This window comes from Salarias fasciatus, chromosome 23 (genome assembly GCF_902148845.1).
Source record: "Salarias fasciatus chromosome 23, fSalaFa1.1, whole genome shotgun sequence".
NCBI classification, from domain to species: domain Eukaryota; kingdom Metazoa; phylum Chordata; class Actinopteri; order Blenniiformes; family Blenniidae; genus Salarias; species Salarias fasciatus.
In genome coordinates, this window is record NC_043766.1 from 14,625,833 (window position 1) to 14,650,885 (window position 25,053).

A 25,053-nucleotide genomic window follows, 5' to 3' on the forward strand; every position below is an offset into this window, starting at 1 on the left:
CCCTCACAAATATTTTTAATGCCACAATCAATAACTACTGACATTTCAAATTAGTGAAAAATGTTTTGAAATATGACTGAAGTGTTATATTTATGTAGACTTTATTTTTAGTAGCACTGCCATTGTTATACCTTGTTGTATTTTAATAGAAAGCCTATTAAAGTGGTTTAGACCTTATTATACTTGCACAGCTGGTGTGGGGCGCAGAATGTCTTGGCTGAATAGAGATATGAGATATGAATCTTTACTTGCTTGCATTTTATCTGGATTTCTGAGGGGTTTTATGCTTGCCGAACAATATCTAAAGCTATAGATGTTCGCAAACAGTGTCCCCCAATAAAACAAATGGCCAAGTCTTATTCTATTGCATCAAAAATAAATGGCCATTTTTAATGATAAACTGTATTATGAGGCCGCAGAGAATCTTTGACTAAATTTGTAGGTTTATGATGAGTTTCAGCTTCTGGTCGAATTAATTTCAAGCTCTGCTTTCAGCACTGACCCTAAGTGCTTAATGCACTGTGTTTAGATGAAAAAAAGAAAAAAACACAAGCAAGTAAAGGAAAGACACTTACACATTTCACAACTCAAAAGCAGCATTCACCGAACAAAGCTGATAATAATACGATAATGAATGAAGTGACTCAACATGGGATGAACCTGTCTGTCTCTGAGAGACTCTACTCCTCTGTCAGCCTTTATATTTGTCTGGACTTTTTTGTTTGATAAAGCCTCATTTTTTTAAAATGTATTCCAATGTAAATATGGTTTAGGGCTACTTTGCTCCAGTACATAACCACTTCTCTCTAGAGCAGAGGTGTATTTGTCTAAATCAATGTTTTTTTTTTCTTTTTTTCAAATCAGCCTGATTGCAGAAAGTAAAGTTTTTCTTTTCCCTTGATGTCTACCTTTTTAGTTACATGGATCACAGACAACTTAAAAAAAAAAAAAACCTGCTCAGAAATATAACCTTGAACCCCCACAGCTTTACCGCTGGCTGCTGTGCAAGTTAACTCTTTGGGTTCCTTCGCTCTCATTTACATAAAGACTTTCAGTTTGTGTCTTCCCTTCCTGCAGAGTTAATTACAGCACACACACACCTACAGCTATGTGACTGGAGAGCAGCTCTATTTATGGAGTGATTCTAATCATGCTCTTTGCACCCCCCGCTGTCATTATACTTGCAGGTGAGCATGTTCAGTTTTGCATTGCAGAAACAGGCTCCCTCTGGGGAACTTAAGGGATATACACTCACATACTTTGCATTAGAATAACAAGATTGTTGCATCTCAGCTCATCATGATGAATTATTTTTTCATTTTCTGGTTTAGGAGCGACAGAAAAGGACTGTCATGATTTCATGATGGATTAACGTGTCCTGATGAAATGCTGTGATGATTTTTTTTTTTTTTTTAACATCATTCATGCTGTTGACAGGCAGAACTTGTCTGCTCAGTGTGTGTCCAGCACGGTTTCAGAATGAGTGCATGTGTACCTCTGTTATGAGCATGAGAGCGCAGGCCCGTGTCTGCATGCTGTGTGGAGCAGATGACAACTCAGTGGACGGTGGGATACTGGTGGCTGTAAAATTTGGTTACATGCTGTACTGTGGTCAGAGTAGCAGGTTTTTTTGGCCCGTCTCAATTAGTGCTCATCACACATGCAGATACTTGCTGATTATCAGGTTCTGCTTCAGTGGATGACAAGAAAACTACAAAGATTATTTTCTTACAGCTTATGCATTTTTTTTTCTTTTTATTTTGACCTCGAAGTCTGAATTTTACAGTAAACTGTGCCCCTAAATATTAAACACTGCTGTCTTGATGAAGTGAAACACTGTTGGTTTTTCTGCGCACGAGAGACTTAATTATCAGCGCTGCTTTATTATCTGGAAGACAGTAATTGCTTAAAATGGCAAGAGCCAGATTGAAAGAATGTCTTTACTGCCACAAAAGGCTGTTGCCACATTTACACTGCAATCTAATGACTGATTTGCCAAAATTCCCATGAGAGAGATGAGGAGATGTAGTTTGCACAAAGAAATCGAGTTTTAAAGGTCATGAACTCCAGATGACAAATAAAACAAGCTGGCTTAATGGAATTAGTGATTGATACTTGTTCGTGAAGCCACTACAGATTGCAGATTATCTGAATCATTCCACCTACCTTTTTTAGACAGCACAAGTTGTTCCATCATAGAGAGGTAAATATTGTCTTTTTCTTTGAATTACGACTTAACTGTTTTGATACTGTGGAACTGATCTCAAGGTTCTCTGTAATTCTGGAAATAAATGTGTGTCATATTATTACAGACTGTTTCAATTCAATGAACCCTCCAAAAGAACGATGCAGTTAATTTTTCATTTTAAATAACAAGCAGGAAATCTTGGAATTATGTGAATTATTTTCTTCTATGAACTGTATTGGATCTTGAAAATTGAAACTCCACTTTACACAGTGTTGTGCTGTACTAACTGTTTTCCCTGTAGATGACAACCTTTCCAAAAAGTCCTTTGTGTTTTATTTGGAAGCAAAAACTGTGGCAGGACTTGCATCAGTGTTATCAGCGTTGATGAGCCATAACTCAGGGACTTGAGCACTGACACACTTGAGGTTTGGGGTTTGAGTCCCACACTGAGCTGAACATACGATGTCATGGGCATCGATATGGCACAGTAGTCTTGATTGCCGGCGAGACGCTGCGCCGGCAAGTGCCTGCGACTCATCTGTTTTTAGAAGCAGAGGCCTGCTGAGAATCCCACCGTCTTGTCTGATCACACACCGGCGCCGCTGCCTCCATCTCATTCTCACTTCCTCTGTGTGGCATAGTGGGAGATCGGCCAGGTGATAACGCTGCCAGCTGCTTCTTCTCAGCTTCGGATTTGTTGCTGAGACGTGTGTGTTGTTCCGCTACTAAATAAAAAAAAGACCCTAAAAGTGTTGCACATAGAGCTTCTTCATGTTATTCTCAAGTCAATATGTTGTACCCCAAAGGCCACAGTATCACCGGAACCAGCACTCCAGTTTACTGGTAGCTAATACAAAGAACATGATCACCTATCTGTCAATAACAACCCAAGCGCCTCAGAGGTCCATTTTTGCTAGAGGGAGTGAATCAGGTGACCACATCCGCTTCTGGATGTTTAATACTGTTTGTGTGTTAGCCTGAACAAAGTTGACTCTTCTTAAACAGACATTATGTTGAAGAACTCGTGCCTGATTTGTTTTGTTTTTCTTTTCTTCCGATTGTCAAGTTTTTTTGACTGGTCTTCCAAAAGCAAATACTGATCAGTTACAGCTTGTTCAAAATTCTTCTGCTAGAATTTATACATGAAAAAGAGCACATTTAACCCCTGCTTCAGCCTCATTGCCTGTGATGCCTGTTTCATTTAGTATTGATTTTAAAATGATTCAAGTGTGTATCAATCACTTCATGGAGAAGCCCCTTCATGGGTTTCTGTCTGCTTGAATATATTCCAATATGCAATATACGATCATCAAATGCTGCTTTGTTGAATGTTGTTGATGTGAAACATTAAAATAAAACTAATGAGGGTACAAAATTGTGGTTCCAAAAGTATGAAATTCCTTTAGTCAGTATTCACCAGGCACCACCTGTTAGTGGTTTTCAAAATCCATTGTCTGGGCGACAAACTGTTCTTTGTGTGGTGTGTGTGTGGTGTGTGTGTGGTGTCTGTGTGTTTTTACTATTTTGTCATTTCGGTTTTAATTTCTCTTCACTGCCTTCTTTTCTGGGCAGCACTTTGAGCTGCATTTTAAGTTTTAAAGGTGCTATATGAGTAAAGATATTTAAAATTGCTTTTAAGGAGACGTATATCTTTAAAAACAAAGTGCGTCTGTAAATAGAAATTAATTGTTCACTAATTTCCAATACTTTTTTTTAATAGGGATGCATTTCGACGTGAATAAGAGCTCCAGTGTTAGACCTTGTAACTGTTGCTTCAATCAGATTTGCACTTTCAAAAGTAAGACTTAATGCAGGGAAAACAAAAACAGTTCAGGCTGTTGAACATCTTTTTGGTAAATCCAGACAAATTTCATGGTCTGAAGTGAAAGTGCTGTCAGGGCTGCAGTTTTCTGGAGAACACACAGTATGTACCATGCCCTGTAAGGTCAGAGGGAAACTTAATTACTGAGCAGCTCCAGATTCACGTCACCTGATTTCTCCGAGTAACTAGGTTTAATGGGTGCGGGTGAATGTGCTGAAGTGAAGAAAATGTATTTTTTTTCTCTGATACAAAACTGGCATTGTGAACGATAGCAGCACTTGTAGGACATTTCACAGCTAAACAAGATTTAGTCCATTAATTCCTGTATGAGGCCATCCAGAAGAAGTGAGTGAAAGGGACGCTTGCCATTTAATTCTCAGAATAATTTAATATACATTTTCTTCTCAGGCTTTCACCTTCACCACACATGCTTTAAACGCGGCCTCACATCCTGAAAAGTGAGCTGCAACAATCTCTTCTAATGGTTTTTTGGTCAGAGCTTCATTCTGTTTTATTTCAACTTTTATATATGATAACTTATTCACACTGCTTTTGTGTGTTATTATTATTATTATTTTTAAAAAGTTCTGTTGTTTCTTCTTGGCCTTTTGTAGAGATTAACTTATTTCAGTTCAGAAATGATAAGTCCTTCATCTTTGCTCACAAAGTGTGGTGAAACTCATTTAAGGAGTTTTGATGTGACTGTTTAAGATTAGTTTTGTTTGTGAAATAACAGTTGACAAAACAGTTTTTCTTAATTGCAGATCCATAATAAAAAAAACTCGTTTTAATCAGATCATGTTGCACAAGCTTGAATTTTAGATGCAGCCTCAGATCTGTACTCATCCCATATATTCCATGAGAATGGCACGCTCACGCACACACACAGCTTTCATTATTAGTGGTCTCTAGTTTCCTGATCCCGAATCCAGAGCTTTGAAATCTCTTCATCGTAAAACAGATTGATGTGTCTCATGGAAACCATGGCATTCTTTATTTTTCACAATCAATGTTGCATTCGCATTTAGGAACTATTATTACTGTTATTATAAATACAAAACCCACAAATGGTTTCTTTTTTTGTTCATCACAACATATTTTTCTCAAAGTTGGGAATCAGTCACTTGGTGGAGGGGAGCAGACAGCCTCTCTGTCTCTTGTTGATGCCTGAAACGTTGTTGTTTCATTATTGTTTCAGTATTCCCACTTGAGGTCGGAAGCACAGTCCTGACAAGGCCAAAGATTGTGCCAAAGACACACACACACACACACACACACACACACACACACACACACACACACACACACACACACACACACACACAGACACACATCATACGTGTGTAATGAGGAAAATCAGCAAATTGCAATCACATTCTCCCAAATTGTGATAATATTGTCGTCCTCATTGCTGAAGTGACGGCAGTAATTATGAGATAACGTCCAGTTGGTTGCCATTGAGCGATTGCATGCCGCTTCTTTTCATAGGTCAGACATGCTGAGTTCAAATGGACTGAGTTTTGTGTCTGTTTAATAATAATGTGTAAAGAAAGCCTGGTCAGTGAGTTTTTTTGTTGCATGTGTTCTTATCACAATGATTAAAAGTTTTATCGGTCTGCACGACCTTTATCTGTACTGCATCACTCTGAAACGTTGGATAAACTGGCTTGTTTGTATATGCTGGAATATAAAATGAAAGAAGAAACAGGTGAATAAAAACAAATCAGGGAAACACAACATGTGATTTTGGATGGATCGAGACACGCCACAGGGTGGGCTGCAGTGTTGAACGTTTAGAGCTTGACAACTCCAATCAGAGTGAAGAGTCTTTCCAGTTGATGGTTGATCAATATCCATCAGCTCTCAGTGAAGTCAGCTCCCATGACTCTTGTGTGGAAGGCAAGGCTGCAAAATGGACATAGATTTTTGGGTGATGTGTTTTCTTAGCTACCTCAACCTGAGTTGACACTGTCAACACAAAAACACACACGTTGTGAGTTTTTTTTTTTTTTTTTTTTTTTACAAGATAAAGCTGATAAGCATTTCACTGTTTTGTTATTTATTTATAGTCTGTAATAAATGCTCAGCAAACACACACCCATATACACGCATGCATTTATAAAAAGAATAAAACCCTGAAAAGAAGAGAAAGATATTGAATACTATATGTGTCGTGTGAAGTGTTTGTTGTCTTTGTGCTGGACCCACAGGGCTGACTGGACAGATACCACACATTCCCAGAGCAATGCATTATGGGAGCAAAAAAAATAATTTCATTCATTGGCAAATGAGTGCAAAAGGTTACAGCATTCTGAGTTTAGTTAAACAGAATGGCTCAAATATCGGAAAGCCACAGGCATCAACTCAGGCAACAAAGTAAATGAAAAAACTCTGGCTCCAGACGGGCTCAGGGAATAGTGAGAGAGCTGGCAGGCTGTAGTAAACAGTAAACAGAGGAAAGACATGTCGACTCTGGGCTGTGGAAGAACAGCCTCCTTCCTTTTCTTCCTTATATGGTCTTTGGCTAAAGCTTTTTTTTTTTAAGTAATTTTAATTTGTTTCTATTACAGTTAAAAAAAATATATATTTTTAAAATTGTTTTAAAAAAAGATTTAAATTTTTTCCCCTCCAGTTTGGGGTTTCTCTCAGTTCTTAAGTAATTTTCGTTAACGCTTGTTGCTTTGAGCAGGAGGTCACAGGTTGAACAGACGGTGCCTTACCATTAAACATGCCTTTCATGCATCTATGCTGATTTAAATGACAGGATTTACAAAATATACAGTTTGAATACTCAACAGGAGGTCGGTTCAGTGAAAGAACAGGCGACAGTCTGTGGCTGAGCTTGCTGCTCTCTCAGCATGCTCACATTCGCTAATTAGAAGAAAATACAAAGCAGAGCAAAGTCTGATGAGACTGACATTCGTTTTATAAGTGTTAAATCAAATTATCCAAAGTATTAGACAAATTATGTGGTGCCTGGACTGTTCCTTTATGACAAATGGTTTAAGGACTGGCATTTTACAGAAGTTATCCAGAAGATGAGACTTTCAGTTTTGAACATAAACCTCTTGGGAATGCTTTCATTTATTTATTTATTTATTTATTTATCCTGGGCTGTTGCTGGTATTGATGCAGATTAAGACAAGACATGCATAAGCAGAATGAGATGATATCAGCTGCACTGGAGTGAAGTTGAACTGTGATATGAAAACACCCACAACCAAGTACCAGTCAATGGATGAGGAAAACAACGGTGCAGTGTGAGGAATGCAGGGAGGGAAACAATTAAAATATTCTTGTCTACATTCTCCTGGTTTAATATTCACTTTTAACAGTTTTATTTTCACTTCATGTACTCCACTAATGTGTGTGTGTGATGTTTAATCTAAGAGAACTGCACAAATCACAGTCTCCAAAATCTAGGAAAGAAGTAAAATACATTAGTAATTTCCAGAGATCACAAGCCCTCACATTCAACACAGACCTCATTCCCCTCACGTGTCTCCTCATGCAACTGATGGACCCAGCTGAGATAAAGTGTGCTTCACGTGGAAAATGGATGCAAGCAGTAACCAACAGCAGGCAGACGAATAAAAATTCATCTGTCAGGTTGGACAGTCTCCAGCAATCTTCAAGCTGACAAGGGTAAACCTTCATATTCAGAGAGAGAGGAGGAGGAGGAGGAGGAGGAGGAGGAGGAGAAGCAGCAAGTGCCACAGGAGCCGAGCCTAACATCTGTTGTCTCTCTTCATCATGAATTTTCTTTTAATCTGCATCCTATTAGTTTGTATATAGACCAAAAATATTAAAATCATTCATCAAGTGAATTCATATCACCAGAGAACCAAATCTTCGTGACACATGCATTAAACAATATTAAATGTGCATTCACAGATGCACAATTCACTCATGACATTAAACCAAACAAAGCAGAAACAGGAGCTGACTTTTGATCCATGCATTGTTTGGAGTTGAGCAGACCCTCTCTGCTCAAACCCTGAGGGCACACGTCCTTCTCCAAAAGGGTCAAATGTCTATTCATTAGACGACTCAACAGTTTTTTTTAGCGTTTCTGAATTTTGTTCATTTAAAGGTTTGATTTTATAGTATGAAGATATCATTTGTATTTTTGCATCATGTGTTTTGTTCCACAGAACTTTTACACTCTTATTTTGTCCCGTTTTCAGTCGGTTTTAAATTTGTTGTGGCTATTCAATTTAAAAACCCATTTCTCTTCTATAATACAGTATTTTTGATATTCATTACTCAATTAAAGTGTAAAACGTAAAAGGACTTACAGATCAAAGAGCCACATTTTCAGTTGTATGTCATTTACTCAAAGACTGTATTTTTTCTGTCTTGATGATCCAGTCGGTGGTTGATGGGCTGCTGCAGACCACAGCCCAATGGCAAACATTTAACTTATGCAGTGTTTCAACAAGAGCATGTCTAATGACTCCTACAGACTGCAAGATCTTTTAGGTTTATGCCTTGAATACCACCTGTTGGCACATCAGCTTAAAGATCCCATTTTATACAATTTTTCAACAATTTGACATCAGTGTCAGAGGTTCAACCACAGTAAATTCAAAGTGTTTTTTCTCCAATGCAGCCCTGGTTATAAATTTTAGCCAGTCTCAAGTCCATCCAGTGAGGCTTTTTCTATGTCTGTTAATGAGTTGTGCGTTTGTCTACATCTACTCCACGCCACAGACAGGATGCAACTTTTGGTCACGGTGCCATGTGCTCATGTTTATAGTGGATTTTTCACTATGGCTCACAGAAACGCTTGTTGTTCAAATGCACCAGGATCTCAACCAGAAGAGAGAGCTGCCGAAGAAGCTCAAAGCAGAAAACCTAAGACAAAAGAAAAACAAAAAACATGCCAAATCTACAGTAAAATCAATGCAGCAACCCCTGAAAATAAAAAAAGAGTTTTATGCTATACTAAACTGTGTTTATGTTTACACTAAACTTGAGTATGGCAGTGAGTTTCGTTGCAGGGTGTCGCTCTCCACTGAATCTGAGGTAGTTTATGTCAGTAGACAAGATCTGCTCTTATCCTGTACATCATCCATTTAAGCCACCACCAGGTGAAGTGTCACAGATACGTTTATATTCTGGGAAATAGCTCCAGAAAAGGAAGTCGATGAAGAATGTTGAAGTGGTACAAAAACGTTACCTTTTTGGAATCCTCCAAACTAATTCAGGTGTGGTGTGATCTTTGCATAATCTTTTGTGACATTAGCTTGTAGCATCAGTCACACAGAGCAGCATAGTGAGGCTATATCTCCCTTAAGTCACACAAATCTCCAGGACCAATTCAGTGCATTACTAATTAAAGCAGATTAATATAGATACCAAGTCAATATATTGAAAATGGATAGCAGTGAATAAATGTAACTTAAGTTTGTTTGCAGATTGTTGCTAATAAAATATTCCTCAAGATCCTGTCTTTTCATTCTGGGTTTGGATGCTGTCTACCTTTTCTCTCCCGAGGAGCACAAACTAATATCCGTCTGTTCTTCACACACGGTCCATTAACGGTTAAATTTTGTATTTGCTCATGTTCAGACAGGTTGAGGTGCACTTTTTTTTTTTTTAAAGCCCTTCCTGAACTCATGAATAATCACCTGATTGAACTGTGAACTGCAAGCAAGTCTCACCAGACCACAGTGTTGTGTGATCAGCTGGAACAGCCAGTCCTCCAGAGGACCGAGGTGATGCAGTGAAGGCGCTGACATCCAGATATTCCTGATAGCTGATGTTCGCTGCTACATGTTGTTCAGCTTTTATTTAGGCAATGATTTTAGATTGTTTTTTCTTTCTTTTTTAAAAAGGTGACTCAGACCACACCATCCAGCAGAGTTTAGTTATATAACACTGATCAACTTTCCCTTGGATTTAATCTGTGCTGTATGTTTTCTAAAGTTTTGGTTGCAGCTGCAGGAAAAGATTAGTGTGTTTAAGGAGTCTACGTGGATTTTTCTGAGGAAAACACATCAACAGTTCACATAAACACAGTCGGTGTGTCTCTAGAATCATCAAAGTCAGGAAATCAAAAAACAAAATAAATAAAATACAAATTTAATTGTGTTTTCTGTACAGATTGAAAGATTAAAAGTGTTGCACATGAACATGACAAACAAACACATTTAAATGATTCCCAAGCTTTATTTGAGATATTTTGTAATATGGTCAAGAATATAAAAATGACCTCCAAGTGTAAACAACATTTAAAGACCATAAAGTTCACCATACGTTTTTTTCAATATCTTTTCAACAGTTTCAACATTTTTGCTTTAGTTATGTCAGATTTTGTGAACAATGTGTTATAAAGCAACACGTCATTGTAACAGTTTTGCAGAGTGTTTTAGTTTTTTTTTGGTAAAGTTCTGAAATTCACTTTTTACTTTGTAAATGCCTTTTTTTCATTTCTGTATTTTCTGTTTATTTATCCACTCTTGTCACCACAGTATTTTTTTCTTCAAAATCTGCATGAAAAGCTCGGTAAAAATAAAGTTTCATTGTGTCATTGATTGTTAGCATCAGCCAAAGCTTTTCTCTGCAGAGGAGGAGGACAGATTTGTTCTGTCTAAATCCTGTTCACTAGAAGAGTGCCTCATAAATCCTTAAAGTAACTGATTGCTGCATTGAAGATGCCTGACTGTACGAAGCATCATTAGGTTGTATTCTCAGTTCCAGTGATGCATTATGGACGTTAGTTTGAATGTGTAAGTGCTCTTGGCTGCTGTCGACCGGACGTTTATCTTATGACTTTCTTTGCTGCTCGGAACGCGTTTAATTTTCCTCCTGCTCTTTCCCTTCAGGCGCCTCGTCGTAGAGACTCGCTCCCAGTGATACAGTTGCGGCGTTTGTCCAGCTCGTGGGTGCTGCCCGTCACGGACAGGAGACACTCCATTCAGGATAACACTCTGGACACCCGGCGGTCATCTGTGTCACACAGCCGACGAGATGCCCGGTCAGTGACACACTCATACACACACTCGTGCTTGTTTGTTGATGACTGGACAGTCATTTTGTCAACTTCCAAAAGAAAAACAATGTGGTTTTTCTGTGTTTGATGTGGTGTTGCTTTATTACTTATTTTAATCACGGGAGTTGTTTCAGAGATACAAGCGAAGCAGTTTTGCAGTTGACCTTTGTGTTGTTGTAATACAGCAGAAAGTTTTAAGACTGAGGCTAAGTTTTCTCTGGACTGTTGAATGAAAAAGGTTTGTCTTCTTTAACTATCGTGTTCTCTATTAGTGCTTGTTGAGCTTTGTACATATGTTTTATTGGTTAGGTCTTTGCCTGTTGGCTTGAGACATGATGTACCTCCTGCACAGGATACACAGGATATTCATTCATCTGCCAGTCTATTAACCAAAGATACGTCTGAAATGAAAATCCTCAGCCAGCAGTATTTTTTATTTATTTATTTATTTTTTTTACCATAAACACCCTCTTTTCCTGGTTGACGGGTACACACAAAGGGAACAGCAGTTTGAACAATTGAAAGTTTGAGTGACAGTGAAGGCAACACCTTTCCACACACACAGTACCTGGTAATTGTACCAAGTGGAAGCCTGCCAGAGAAAGGTCAAAGTGATGTGTTTGTGCAGCTTCTTATTTCTGTGGCACTTGGGTTTCTTCCCCCTGTCTCTGAATATGAAGGTTCACCATTTACAGGTCGGAAATTTACAAAAGTGTGCGTGTGTATTGCCCAAAGTGAAAGACCTTGTTATCTATTATTTGGATCATTGTGTTTCTCTCCTATCACATTAACACTGCATACTCATAATTTTAGAAGCTTAATTTGGAACTTAACCTGGAGGCCAAGGGTCTTGCTCAGGGACACAAAGTTGTGTGTGTGTGTGCTGAGTGATTGTCTCAACTGAAAATGTATTATGACTTTCATTTTTCTCATACCATCATATTTTCATTGTGTGTTTTGAGACATTGAGATGAATTTAATGAATGTCTTTGCTCCTACATGCAGAAGAATCCTTTACATACTGTATACACAGTAACAGCAGTGGAATTTGTTCTCTACATTTAACCCATTACCATGGAGCAGTGGCTGCAAACAGTGCAGTGAGTGGGGGGCATTCCTTGGTTTAGACCTTCTTCATACAAGATGGCGATTCAAACCCCAACCCTCCTACTAAAACGCAAGCTCTTTTCCACCATACAACTAAGTCAATTTAAGGAGAAAAATGTAACTGTTGTGATTAACAGCCCCAGTGGGGGTGAAAGTACTGCTTTTCATTGTCAGCTCTGGTGGGAACGACAATATGCTTGATTCCAGTTTTAGATCCTTCCACAATGACTTTGTTTTCCTCCCAGACAGAATGACAGAATGACCATTCAACCCATATTTCCTCACTTCCATATAATTTGTTCAATTGTTTATTTTCTTGTGCCATTTTCTGCAATTTGTCTTTTCATATCATGTGCTAATTGTTTGTGTCTCCACTCGTTTTATTCACATTTTTTTTCATATTTCTGTGAGCCCACTAAGATGAATCAAACTCATCCTTGTTGATGGTACAGAGCATATTAAGAGTGTTTGTTCTCCTCTTCAGATACTCTTAGCAGTTGGGCACTCTGAACCAAGTGGATTGCTCTTGAAGTAATTGAGCATGTTAATGATAATTGCTTGACTTTTGTGTCCTCTGGACAAAAAAAAAAAAAAACAGTGTTATTACCTGTAGGTGGGAGATTGAGCACAGTGCCTGGTCTTGCAGTTCTGAGCAAATGAAACGAGCTGAAAGACAAATGATCAAATATAAAGTAGCTTTGAATTGACTGTAATCAACCAGCAGCTTTGCTCTGCTCCAAGAATAAGGATGGTGTGTGTGTGTGTGTGTGTGTGTGTGTGTGTGTGTGTGTGTGTGTGTGTGTGTGTGTGTGTGTGTGTGTGTGATGACGATGATTGGCAGGCTAGGAAAGAGGAGACAGACGGAGGTGAGAGAGAGAGAGAGAGAGAGAGAGAGAGAGAGAGAGAGAGAGAGAGAGAGAGAGAGAGAGAGAGAGAGAGAGAGAGAGAGACTCTATGGAGAAGCTCTGTGTAGTTTCAGCACTCTGTCGGTGGACAGCAGCAGCTCCGGATGATGCCGCGCGCTCCGCTCTCTGCGCTTTAACGCCTTCATTTAGCACGCCTCGCAGACAGCTCCGGTCCTGCTGTTGGCTGTCTCTTCAGACTACCTATTGTTGTTAAATACGCTCCAATTTATAACTGTATTACTTAAAAAGAAATAGTAGTAAATAAAAGTAGAAGATGGACTGCGCCACGCTGGGCAGAGACAGAGCGGGGCTCCCCAAGCCGCCCAAGCATCTGTGGCGGCAGCCCAGGACGCACATACGGATCAAACAGCGCTTCAACTCGGACAACGAGCGCTACCTGTGCCGCAACCGCACTCTGGAGAAGCTGCGACCCGGGCTGAGGAAGCCCCGCATGTCCTGGCCATCGTCGCAGAAACGGTAACACGGCCGTCCCTCCCCAAACTACACGCGTAAACGAGCTTCCCGTGCGCCTTAGCGCGTGATGGAAAAAGTCCAAAACTTAACACGAACAGACCCGAGTAGCCCACGCGTCCAATAACCTCGTGCCACTGGGCTCTGTTTGTTCTCATGACGATAACTTGTGACAACACAAACTAAGTATACTGGTATGAAGGCATTAGGGCGGTAAATATGGAACAAGGGGTGGCTGTTAATTGCTCAGTAACTTTTTAGTTGTTTGATGTTAGAATAGTTGAATGCGAAATTTGGATGCTCCCCAAATAACATGTCTTTATGTTACATTTATGTCTGACCAATAGTCTAACTTTTATTTCTTTTTTATGGCTAATTAGAGAAAAAATCCAAAAGTGCATCAAACTGGTTTATCTTTAAAAATATACTAAACATAATTTGGAGGTGGTGATTCTGTTTTTGATAACTTTGCCCCATCATTACTTACTTGTTGCAGCTCCCTATGTTACCGAGACAGACTTTTATTTATTTATTTATTTATTTATTTATTTATTTATTTTAGAATAAAAGCTTCAATATACTGGTGTAATCTGCCTATTCGTCACATAAATGTGCAACATTATGCAACCCAGTGTCTCCGGTCTTTACCTCTGTGTTATTGTTACAGAGGACATAGACTAGGGACCAATAACTGTCTACATGTTCATGGTTTTCATAGGCATAAAATATTTTCTAAAGTCATTACTCTTTCAAATGGGAGGAGAAAGACTTATGTTGATGTGCTGTTTGCCACTGCCATGGATAGCCTTGCTGATATTTACAGATGATTAATATCAGATCTTGATGAATCTCAAAGTATAATGTTATTAGTTAAGTGTTAAATTGACTGGATCATAGTATTATTCCTGAGTCCTGCAGGGTACATTGAATATGTAATTGTATTTTAATGAATAAATACATGATCTGTTTAAATTCTTTCATTAACATCTGAAATACTTAAAACTGTGCAGGACTCCCTGTCTTGTTTCTTCTGAGTCTATTTTTCGAGATGCAACAGACTGAACTGTAACAGCTTCATAAAACAGATCAAAGAAAGTGCAGTGTTTCCCAACCCATGTCCTTTCTGAATCCCTGAGATCTTTGTAGATGATTGAGGATGTTGGTGCTGCCACATAAACTGATTCCTTTCAAGTGTCACAGATTTTATTTATTTTATTATATTCTTTATCCATTGTTTATCCTATTCCTTGTGCTTTTCCTGTTGTGTAATTTTTTTGGGGGGATTTTGATTACTGCCTGAAATGGGGTTCAATATTTTGTTGAGTACTTGTCTCCACATCAGAGTCTTCTTCACTGATGCTCCTACAGATGTGTCTGTGGAGGTAAACAGTCATTGATTTTTAGTCTTGCCCACAGTCCGGTGATTCCTCGGTGGATGCTGAGTTGCTGTTGAGGAAATGTTTACATAAACTGGACTCGATAAACAGCATTGCATTTCTGGTGTGTTTTGGTCAACAGCTTTATCAGACAGATAGTTGATATTTTGCAATACATCTGATTTGATGGAGACCGTTATTGAAGTAACTTTGATTCCTATACAAAACAAATTGGACAATTATTTGCAATGACTTGTTATAAGTAAAAAAAAAATGCAATTACTGTCTAATTTGCTGAATCCAATCTTATTCTAATTATGTAAGAATATGTGAGCATAGCAGTGACTTGTTAATCATGGTACTTGTAGGTGCCTAAGATTTAAAATCTTATGAAATAACAGCGTGTGATTGAGTGGGTGTCTCTTGGTGAGCCTGCCTACCTGCTCTGTATTCTGGCTGTTGTGTTCTGCTCTTTGCACTTTGAAGGATGATGGAGGAGATGTGGGGGATGGTTTAGTTTACAGCGAACGGCTCTGAAAACTTTGTCATTCCGACTAATGAAAAGCTTTCCTTGTTCGTACACGAAGACTGTCATGCATGACACCGATGACTTGTGTAGTCTTTTTTTATGTTATCTCACAGGTTTTAGTTTCCGACAAAAGAGTTCAGCGACTGTGTTGATAAACCAAGGACAATAAGGAAAGAATAAGTAGACGTATGTAAACATTAAATGGCATTGAAGTCACATTTGTCTGAGAAATGTGTTTGATTTGGGTAATGGGTATGGTGAAACTCATTTTGTGGTATGCTGTTTCATTGTCTGTGGAGCGATTTCGTTTCTGGCTAATTTAAACTTCAAATGAGTTGTTGTTTAAACCTAAGCACAATTTTAAGGACTCTCACCGCCTCTCTCTCTGTGCATCGCAGCATTAATCTGGCACACAGTGACCCTCTACAGGTGGAAAGCGATTCCTCCAAAATGGAAGGTAAATAGCTCAAACTAAAAGGCCATAAAACATCTGTGTGACTGGCTGTAGCAGAGCTGAACAGACATGAAAACCTCTGTCAGCTCAGCTTTGCTCCCCAGCCGCTGCTCACTGTCAACAAGCCGTACCACGCTTGATCTCACCTCACAGCTTTTTTTCACACATCAACTGAAGTGCCACATTTTAGTCCCTCTGGAGTGCACCAAGACGATAATCATTGAAAAATTGTTTGGAGAGAGAGAGAGAGAGAGGGAGAGAGGGAGAGAGGGAGAGAGAGAGAGAGAGAGAGAGAGAGAGAGAGAGAGAACAAAATGGATGGTGGGTTGGGGGTTGGAGGTGTATCTACAGCTCTCAGGACTCTTCACTCAACAGTGAATGTTCATTGCTGTGTCCTTCATTCCTGTACCTGACTGGGTCTCAGTACTCGCTACTTATCTCATAACAAATCCATATAAGCCATTCAGAAAGGGTTTTTTTTTCTTCTCATAACTTTTTGTGAAGTACTGGTGTGTATTTGCTCTTAAAAGGCTAAATGTGACATACAGTGTTTTCACATGTTCACGTGGATTTTTTGCTCCAAGCTCAATGAATCAATAGGTCTATGAAATAAAGACATGTAAGAAACAAACAAACAAACAAAAAACATTCCAAGGCATTCACCTCTGTTGAAAAATTTGTGTTTGCGTTTCCTTGCAGTCTCATTTCAATAAAATCTATGTAAGTTGATTGAAGACCAAGTTTATTTCAGAGACATTGTACTTAAAGGGACTCGCTTAACTTTTCAACATGAGTGTAAACAGTAAATTAAAATGTCAGACGTAAGCAGAGCATCTACATGGAGCTTAGAGGTTACAAATAGCTGTAACTAAAAATGAGATAGAAGTATCATGAGTGTATGAGTGTGTCTGTGAGAAAACATAGAAAATAGTCCAGATTGGTACTGTAAGGTAACTGTGCATTGAATACATCGTTGACAGGGTGTTGCAAACTGCTGCCACAAAACCCAATTTTGCCCACTGAATGTTTTCTTTCTCCTTTACTCAAATCACGTCAGCTATTTCCTGACTCTGTTTGGAGCCCAGTCGGTGTGAATACTGTCGGCACCAGCATACCAGGACTGAATGATGACAGAGGGATAGCAAATGGCTCGAGCCGAAGGTAGGAGTAGGAGCAATGAGTCAGCCAGGTTTATGGCCGCCAACCACAGCACCCGTGGCAGAGCTTTTATTATTGAATGAATATCTATTTTACAGTTTCTGTTTTTGTCCTGATGTAGTCTGGATGAGTCAGATCACTTTCAAATATAAATCATATGCAACAGAGGTGGGCTGAAAATAAATTCCAGATGAGGCCTGAATGGTTATTAGCTCCCAGTGATTTCTCCCAATATTTTAAATGAATTAATTGACTATTGAAGTATTTTTTTTCAGTAACCCATCAATGCCAGAATGTGTGTGGTAGCATCTCTGCTCTAAAAATATATCAAAGTTCACTTTCATTGAAGCACTGAAACTTCATTAGGACAGTTTGCTCCAAGAAGTGCTGCTCTGAGCTGGTCGAATTAACTTTATAAATGCTACTGAGATGTCTTGTTTATTATTTTTGCTACACTGACTAAAATACAGCTGAAATTATATTCCTTGTCAGCACAGGCTGGTCTCTGAAGATTCACTGTCCTCCATATAAACCACTGATTTAAATGGTCTATATTATTTGCATCTGCAATTCCTACTTATTTGTGTTAAATGTTTGTGCACCATCCCTCTGCCGAGGTTGGAAGATGCTGGTTGATATCGGCCAGCTCCTGCCTTAGCGGAGATTTGGTGCTCTGGTTCCCGTCACTGAGGTCTGTTTATATCACGGAGCTCACAGGTCCACGGGAGAATCCAACTGAAGAGGGCAACAAACTGCAGTTCACTGAACTGGCAGCCGAGGCTCAACAAAGAGGATGGAAAGCTAAAGTCTATCCGGTTGAAGTGGGATGCAGTGTTTCTTTGGCTTCTTCCACCATCAGCCTGCTGAATGATCTTGGAATCCGTGGACAGTCTCTGTGACCGATGATCAGATCGATCTCTGAAGTGGCCGAGAGAGGCAGCCAGTGGATATGGACAAAGTGGAAGAACCCTGGCTGGGCTCAGAGAGCAACAACATGACGGCATAATCCCTGATAAATATTCCTATCGGTGGGGGACTCCGTTAGAAGCAGGTGCAATAGTTGGGCTGCTCACCGTTGACTTAAATTTGAAGAAATTGACATAGTTTAGTTTAGTCTCGTGTAGAACATTTCCTTGATGATGGTACTTGAACAAGAACAGGTGTTGATTTTGTTAATATTTCCTTAAAATAAAAAATAATAATAGAAATAGCTCTCTAATATCTGGTTTTAGTAAAGAGTGTCAAAATGTGTCCAGTCATTTCATCAGTAGGGAAAAAGTGTGGGACAATAGGCTGCCAAATTTTCCCACTTCAACTTTTTATTTTACGCATCTCAAATTGTCCTGGGGAAAATTTTCAATTTTTGCGCACCTGTTTCCATCCCTGTCTGTTGTTTTTTTTTACCCTGGACATGTGCTGGAAGGGTCAGAATGTCACAGACTGTGATGGCAAGACCAGTGGACCAGATGTACTTTGCAGACTGAAAGGTTTTTTTCAGGTGTGGGTTCAGGCTGAAGCCTCTTCAAGCTCAATAGCAATTACTATCAAATGGAGGCCTGCTCTTCTTCTCGAGGGCACTTAAAGGAAATATTGCCATTGATAAAGGCAGATCAGATCTCTAAGGAGACAACATGGTGGCTTTTTGGCTTCAGGATATTTCTGCACCGTTAAAGGTCTGGATCGTGGGCATGCATTACAAGTGGCTCCACTCTGCAGACAATGGGCAGTGAAAAAAGAAAACTGCGATGGTAACCAATTGGTCAACTTGAAATCGGAATGGTCTGCTTCAGAAGCACTTCTTCTGGCATAATAGTGGAAAAATTGCAGCCGTTGCTATGGAGCTATGTTTTCCAGGGATAATGACTTAAAGGAGTCCCTCTCGGCTGTCAGAGGAGGTCACACAGACACAAGTGGTGAATGCTATCTTACCGGCAGGTTGGCTGCATCACTGGGAACGTATTGATGAGGATGCTCTGTGAGCTAATCTGCAGTTGTCAGTGAATGCTTTAGTCAAGTTACATTACTTAATAAACACTATTTACTGACACTGCAACTGCTACAGGGTAGCTGGTTTTAAATGGAGGCCTGCTGACTGACCTGTGTGCTTCTTGTATTTGTTTTAACTTTTCTGATTTAATATTAAAAAGCCAAAAGATATATTTTTTGTTGGTGGCTGAAAGTCTTGAAGCTGAATTATAATTTATGTAGTTCTTCAGGGATAGGGTTTGGGAAAATTATCATTTTGAAAACTACACAAAACAAGTCATCACAGCACCGTTAGCTCAACTTTTAAATTAGTTTTCCTAGTAAATTAGTTTTCCTTCGCTCAGCAGCCTCACGAAGAGTTCAATTTTAACAGCTGATAATGCCTTTGTTGTTAGTCCAGCCAGTGAAGTGCTCTTTTGCAGAAGCATGAAAAGTCGTGATTTCAAAAGGTGAACGTGAGTGTCCGGTGGAAGGGACCGTGATTCATTATCTTTGCAGTTTATTGAAAATCTGTGAGAGGAAACACAAAGCAGTCACAATCTCTCCTCCAAACTGTCAGCCAAAGACAATCATATTGTGTCCAGAGAGACACTGTTCACTTGCTGAGTTTTCTTTTCATTGGAGCTGTAAGCCAGTAGCAATTAGTCAGGGGGCTGGAGATTGTCCTTGTACAAAAGACAAATCAGATGTAACAATGTTTCTGCCTTTTTGTTTCTTTCAGAAGTTTTAATGAAAAAAAATTTTGCTTTTGGGTTACACACCTGATGTAAAGCTGATAACCATTGCTGCTGTTATAATTAATTCGGTTGTATCCGTACTGAGTAAACACACAAACAATCTGAGGCCTATTCTACAAAGCAGCCTTACCTGGGATATTTTTCCATTACTTGGATTAACTTAGCCAGACATTCAGAATCCGAATAGGCAGCACTATGAAGGTTATCAATTCTGTAATTCAATCCATGGTTTTAAAGTGGTGATCGGTGCGCGTTCATAAACGGGTGGAGTTTGGAACTTTGACCAATCATAACCCTGCAGAGCAGAGCACATAATGGATGAGTAATTATTCTCCAAAAACATGAAGAATTCAAACATATCAGCCAGGCCAAAATCAACACTGCTGCTGCAGCAAAAGCCAGAAATTAACGCTGGAAGAATGTTTCAGATTCTGTTAATGCGCATCAGTATGTATTCATCAGACAGTATAAACTGGAATCACTCAATTTCACTTCATAATGGCACAGACGTTTTGGGCAGAGCTTCCTCAGTGCCCTGTCTTTTGTTTATATTTTCCACTGAGGTCCTTTGAGGCCCATTTTCCTCTGTGTGTGTGTGTGTGTGTGTGTGTGTGTGTATAAATTCATGTTTCTGTAGTTATGCCATGTGTGGCCATTATTATTATTGAGTTCAATATTTGAGATGAAACCCTAGTGAAGTTTAATGGAACAAATCAAGATCAAATATGAAAACATGCTTCAAAGCAGTCAGTGACAAGGCTTTATTCTATTATGTCAAATGATTGCATCTCTCCTTTGAAGGTCTGTTTCTTCATGAGCACTTCTCTCATGACCTACACACCAACCAGGATCTTCTAAGAATGGGAAGGCCATTTTCCAAGCTTATAAACTCATTCATCTCTTTACCAGAACATCGCCTGCCCGTAACCTGCCCTGGAGCAGATTAGCAGTTCAGTGTAACGTTTGTTTGTTTGTTTTTTTTTGTGGTGATTTACTGCAGTAAGAACTTAGCCTCCTTCGTAGTATGGGAAATCCAGAGTTAACCCTGAAGTTACCTCAGTATAGGAGAAAATCCAGCTTTGTAGCACAGGCCTCTGTTTGAGTCATCTCACACTTGTTTTTGACAGTTACTGGGCAATGAATGAACATTTAACTTCTATATTGAGATAACTGAAGTGCAAGGTGATTGTTATTCCACATATTAGGAGGATGGAGGTCTAAATTTCAGACACTCAAGCTTTTCCATATTAGAGTAGCAAACAATTTTCACTGAAAATGGTACGTCTGCAATGAAATGACATCGGACTCAAAGTATTCCTCTTGTTGCTTCAGGCTATTAAAGGCTAGTAACTCATTAAACCCCATCCAACAGTCTCATAATTTATAATAAATGTAATTTAGACTCTTGACGAGAGTGCACAGCAGACTCTTTGCTTCTTATTTGCCTCCACTGACAGAGCAAGGCAATTAAAATGTAAATCAGACTAGCTTTAATTATTTTCCCATTATTCTATAATCACTGAAAAGCAGAAGGTCGGTTGTTTGCTGACATCTAAAGTAAGTTCACAATTGAAAAAAATGATCAGATTAAACTGTGGTCTGCTTGTTGCGTTTGTGTTTCATTACTGAAACTATCAATGCTGACATCCATACTGGAATACTATGAGACCAGTTCAACATCCCGCAGTGTTTACACTTCAGATTTGCAAAAACAGAGGGACTGTTCTTCAAAATTCCATAGAAGCCTGTGAGCCTTTTTATATGTTAATCGTTCTGTGACAAGTTATGAATGTACAGCCATTTTCTTTTTCTTTGCTGTTTCCTTGACAGACGATCAATCAATGTCACACACACACACACACACACACACACACACACACACACAGTCTTGTATTTCTATCCTTGTGGGGACCGTCCATTGACTCCCATTCATGTCTAGCCCCTAACCCTGACCCTTACCCTAACCCTAACCCACACCACAATAAAGCCTAACCCTAAAGAAATGTTTTTGCACTTTTACTTTTTTCAGTAACAACAACATGGTCAAGAAAACACTGTTTCTCCTACTTAGGACCAGAAAAAGGTCCCCACAAGGCACGTCGTTCCACGTTTTGCTATCCTTGTGGGGACATTTGGCCCCGACAAGGATAGAAATACGAGAACACACACACACACACACACACACACACACACACACACACACACACACACACACACACACACACACACGTGCACACACACACACAGCTGTGAGGTAAACGCTTGCCTCTTTAGCAGACGGATCCCTTGCTGCTCTCTGTGCTGTGGCCCTCCAGCTGGAGGTGATGGACTTGCTGTCTTGTTTGCCACGCAGAACAGTCACCCATGGCAGTAACAGGTCAGGGGTTTCTTGAAAACTGCCTCCTTGATAAAGTTGTTTGTTTATTTTACTCGAGATGGGGAGTTTAATTGAACTCTTATATTTTCTTTCAATAAATTTTCCACCGCTTTCTTTTCTAAACAAAAGAGCAATAAATGGCAGAGTCAGACTCTCATGAGTGGAACATTAATATAAATCACTGAAGATGCGAAATTAATTTTGTGCAAAATAATACAGAGTAAATGTCCATTGAGAATGGATTCATTGTCATGCACCATTGCAGTCTCAGATTTGAGTCCCTAACCTTAACGAAACAAAGGCAACTAAATTTAAATTACAAAGTATGCACTGAAAGGAATTCATTTGGATCTATTGTTATTTCATAATACTGCCAAGGAATTAATGTGTTTGTTTACTGCCAATCTCTTATTCCCTTTAACAGTCAGTCTGATAACACTGAAGATAACTATTTTCTGAAAAGGAGTGTGCTCTACTGTGGTTATGGATATACCATCAAATCATCCATCCATAAATCCATCTTATGTGAATTACTTTGTGTCTGAATGGCGCTCTATAAATATATTTATATCCAGCACCCCTAATGGGTGAAAGTCTCCTGGCCTTGGCTCTGTCTCGACACCCCGTCCATGAACATCGTGAACAGAAAGGGTAGAGAAGATACAACCTTGGTGGAGTCTATTCCCATCTTGAACATGTCCAAGTTAATGCCAAGTACATGGACTCAGCTCTCAGACATGAAGTACGAAGACCGGTTAGCCTGCAGCAGCTGTTCCAGTACTCTATACTCCGAAAGCACAAGAAATCTTGGGGGACAGGGTCTGACTAATTCTCATGTTCATTCAATAATATATGAGAGGATGAAGAGCTGGTCTGTTGTTTCAGGAAAGTTTCTTCTGCATCTGAGGTTCAACATTTGGTCAGACTCTCCTTTCCGTTACAGCCTCATAGACTTTCCCAGGGATGCTGAGAAGTGTGATACCCTGAAAACTGGCACACATAATGTGGTCCCCTTTTAGCGAAAAAATTGAATTACGTTATTATTTCTGTGATTTGTCAATAAGACAAAATTAATGCCCTAAAGCCCTATCCATACTTTTAAGAATGAATGGAGTACTAGTTAAGGTAGAGTTTCCTGTGTCACATAAAGCAATTTTTGGTTAATCAACATGCACGTGCACATGCAAATCTGCAGCAAGTTTAATTAGATATATATATTTATGGCCACTTGAAGAGATGCAAGCCACTGACATCAAGACAAGGAAACTCCCCACAATGCACGAAGGGTTTCACCCAAAGTCCAGCCTCCTGAGGCTGTACGCGAAGCGCAGCGAGGGAGGCCGAGGACTGGTGAGTGTCAAAGCCACCATCCAGGAGAAATATCATCCCTCCAAGAATACATCCAGAAAATGGCCCCCAATGACAACCTGCTAAGTGAATGCCTCAGACAAGTGAAGCCCAGTGAGAAAGGGGAGCCAGAGGTGGGATCATGGAAAGACAAACCCCTACATGGAATGTACCTCCGACAGAATGAAGAAGTGGCTGAAATAGAGAGAACATACCTCTGGAAAAGGCAGGACTGAAAGACAGCACAGAGGCGCTGATCATGGCTGCACAAGAACCGGTCCGAAACACAAGATCAGTAGAGGCCGGGGTGGATCACATAAGACAAGACTGTGTGAGGAAGCCCCTGAAACAGTACAGCACATCACAGCAGGGTGCAAGATGCTGGCAGGAAAGGCATACATGGAACGCCATAACCAGGTGGCGGGCATAGTGTACAGAAACACCTGTGCCGAGTACAGGCTGGAGACCCCAGAGTCTAGATGGAGAACACCCCCGAAAGTGGTGGAGAACAACCAAGCCAAGATCCTGTGGTACTTCAGGATTCAGACTCAAACTGGTGGTGGCCAATCAGCCTGACATAGTGGTGGGAGCAGCGGTGATTGATGTAGCAATCCCCAGTGACAGCAACATCAGAAAGAAGGAACAGGAAAACCTGGAGAAATACCAAAGAGCAGCTGGAGAAGATGTAGGGTGTGAAGGCAGCAGTGGTGCCGGTAGTGATGGGGCACTAGGGGGAGTCAACCCCGAGCTGGATGCATGGCTTCAGGAAATACCGGGAACATCTGAGATCTCTGTCCAGAAGAGCGCAGTGCTACTAACAGCTAAGATCCCGCAGAACCCTCAAACTCCCTGGTGTCTGGTAGAGGACCCGAAAATTGAAAAATTAAACAATATGTCGTTGTTTGTTGAAAAGATATTAGGGAAGAATTTTGAATTATGTTCTCCGTAGATGATCTGATGTTAATGTAGTTAAATTGTCCTTTCAGCGTATTTGTAAATGTTTTGAACAACCTACACTGTTTTTATCCATTAGGGAGTTTATCAGGTTTTTATTAAAATAAGGTCCTCATCTGGAAATCTGTTTTTTTTTTTTTTTTTTTGCTACAGCTAAAGACCTCTCAATGTCAACCAGATAATGGTGTAACTAGACAAGCAGGGAATGAAAATGAGCATGACATTTGCACATTTTATTCTTTCTCTCATCAAAGCATCCCTGTCAGCTGAGCCGAAACTGTACGGGAGCATAATGATGTGAAGCAGTCATCCCGTAACAACATTATCGAAAAAAAATGCTCATTACACACAGCAGACTGATTCTCAATCAGCCTGCTACAATTAACTCTGATTGTCAAATAAATAGAAAAGAAAAAAAATATTAATGAGTGAGCAGACGCTGTCTGCAGTGTGCCAAATTTATTTATCTCACCAGTGACAAAAGACACAAAATGAATCCAACAGTCACAGTCAAGCAGTGAAATCTTAGCATCAGTCAAGACTGTCGCCTCACAGCGAGAAGCTTGCAGCACTCTCTGTGCCCCATTTCACACCAAAAGACACCATGTCTGGCGCCTATAAGGCAAAAACACGACGAGAAGCATT

At 39.7% G+C, this 25,053-nt stretch overlaps 1 protein-coding gene across 1 annotated transcript in view; it reads left to right on the forward strand.

The window, feature by feature from the left end:
• The window catches only part of LOC115381476 (cAMP-specific 3',5'-cyclic phosphodiesterase 4D-like), a 109,674-nt gene that overhangs the window by 7,341 nt on the left and 77,280 nt on the right, over positions 1-25,053 (forward strand). The window contains 1 exon segment of the mRNA XM_030082888.1: positions 10,841-10,992. Within this exon segment, the coding sequence (XP_029938748.1) occupies positions 10,841-10,992 (152 nt within the window).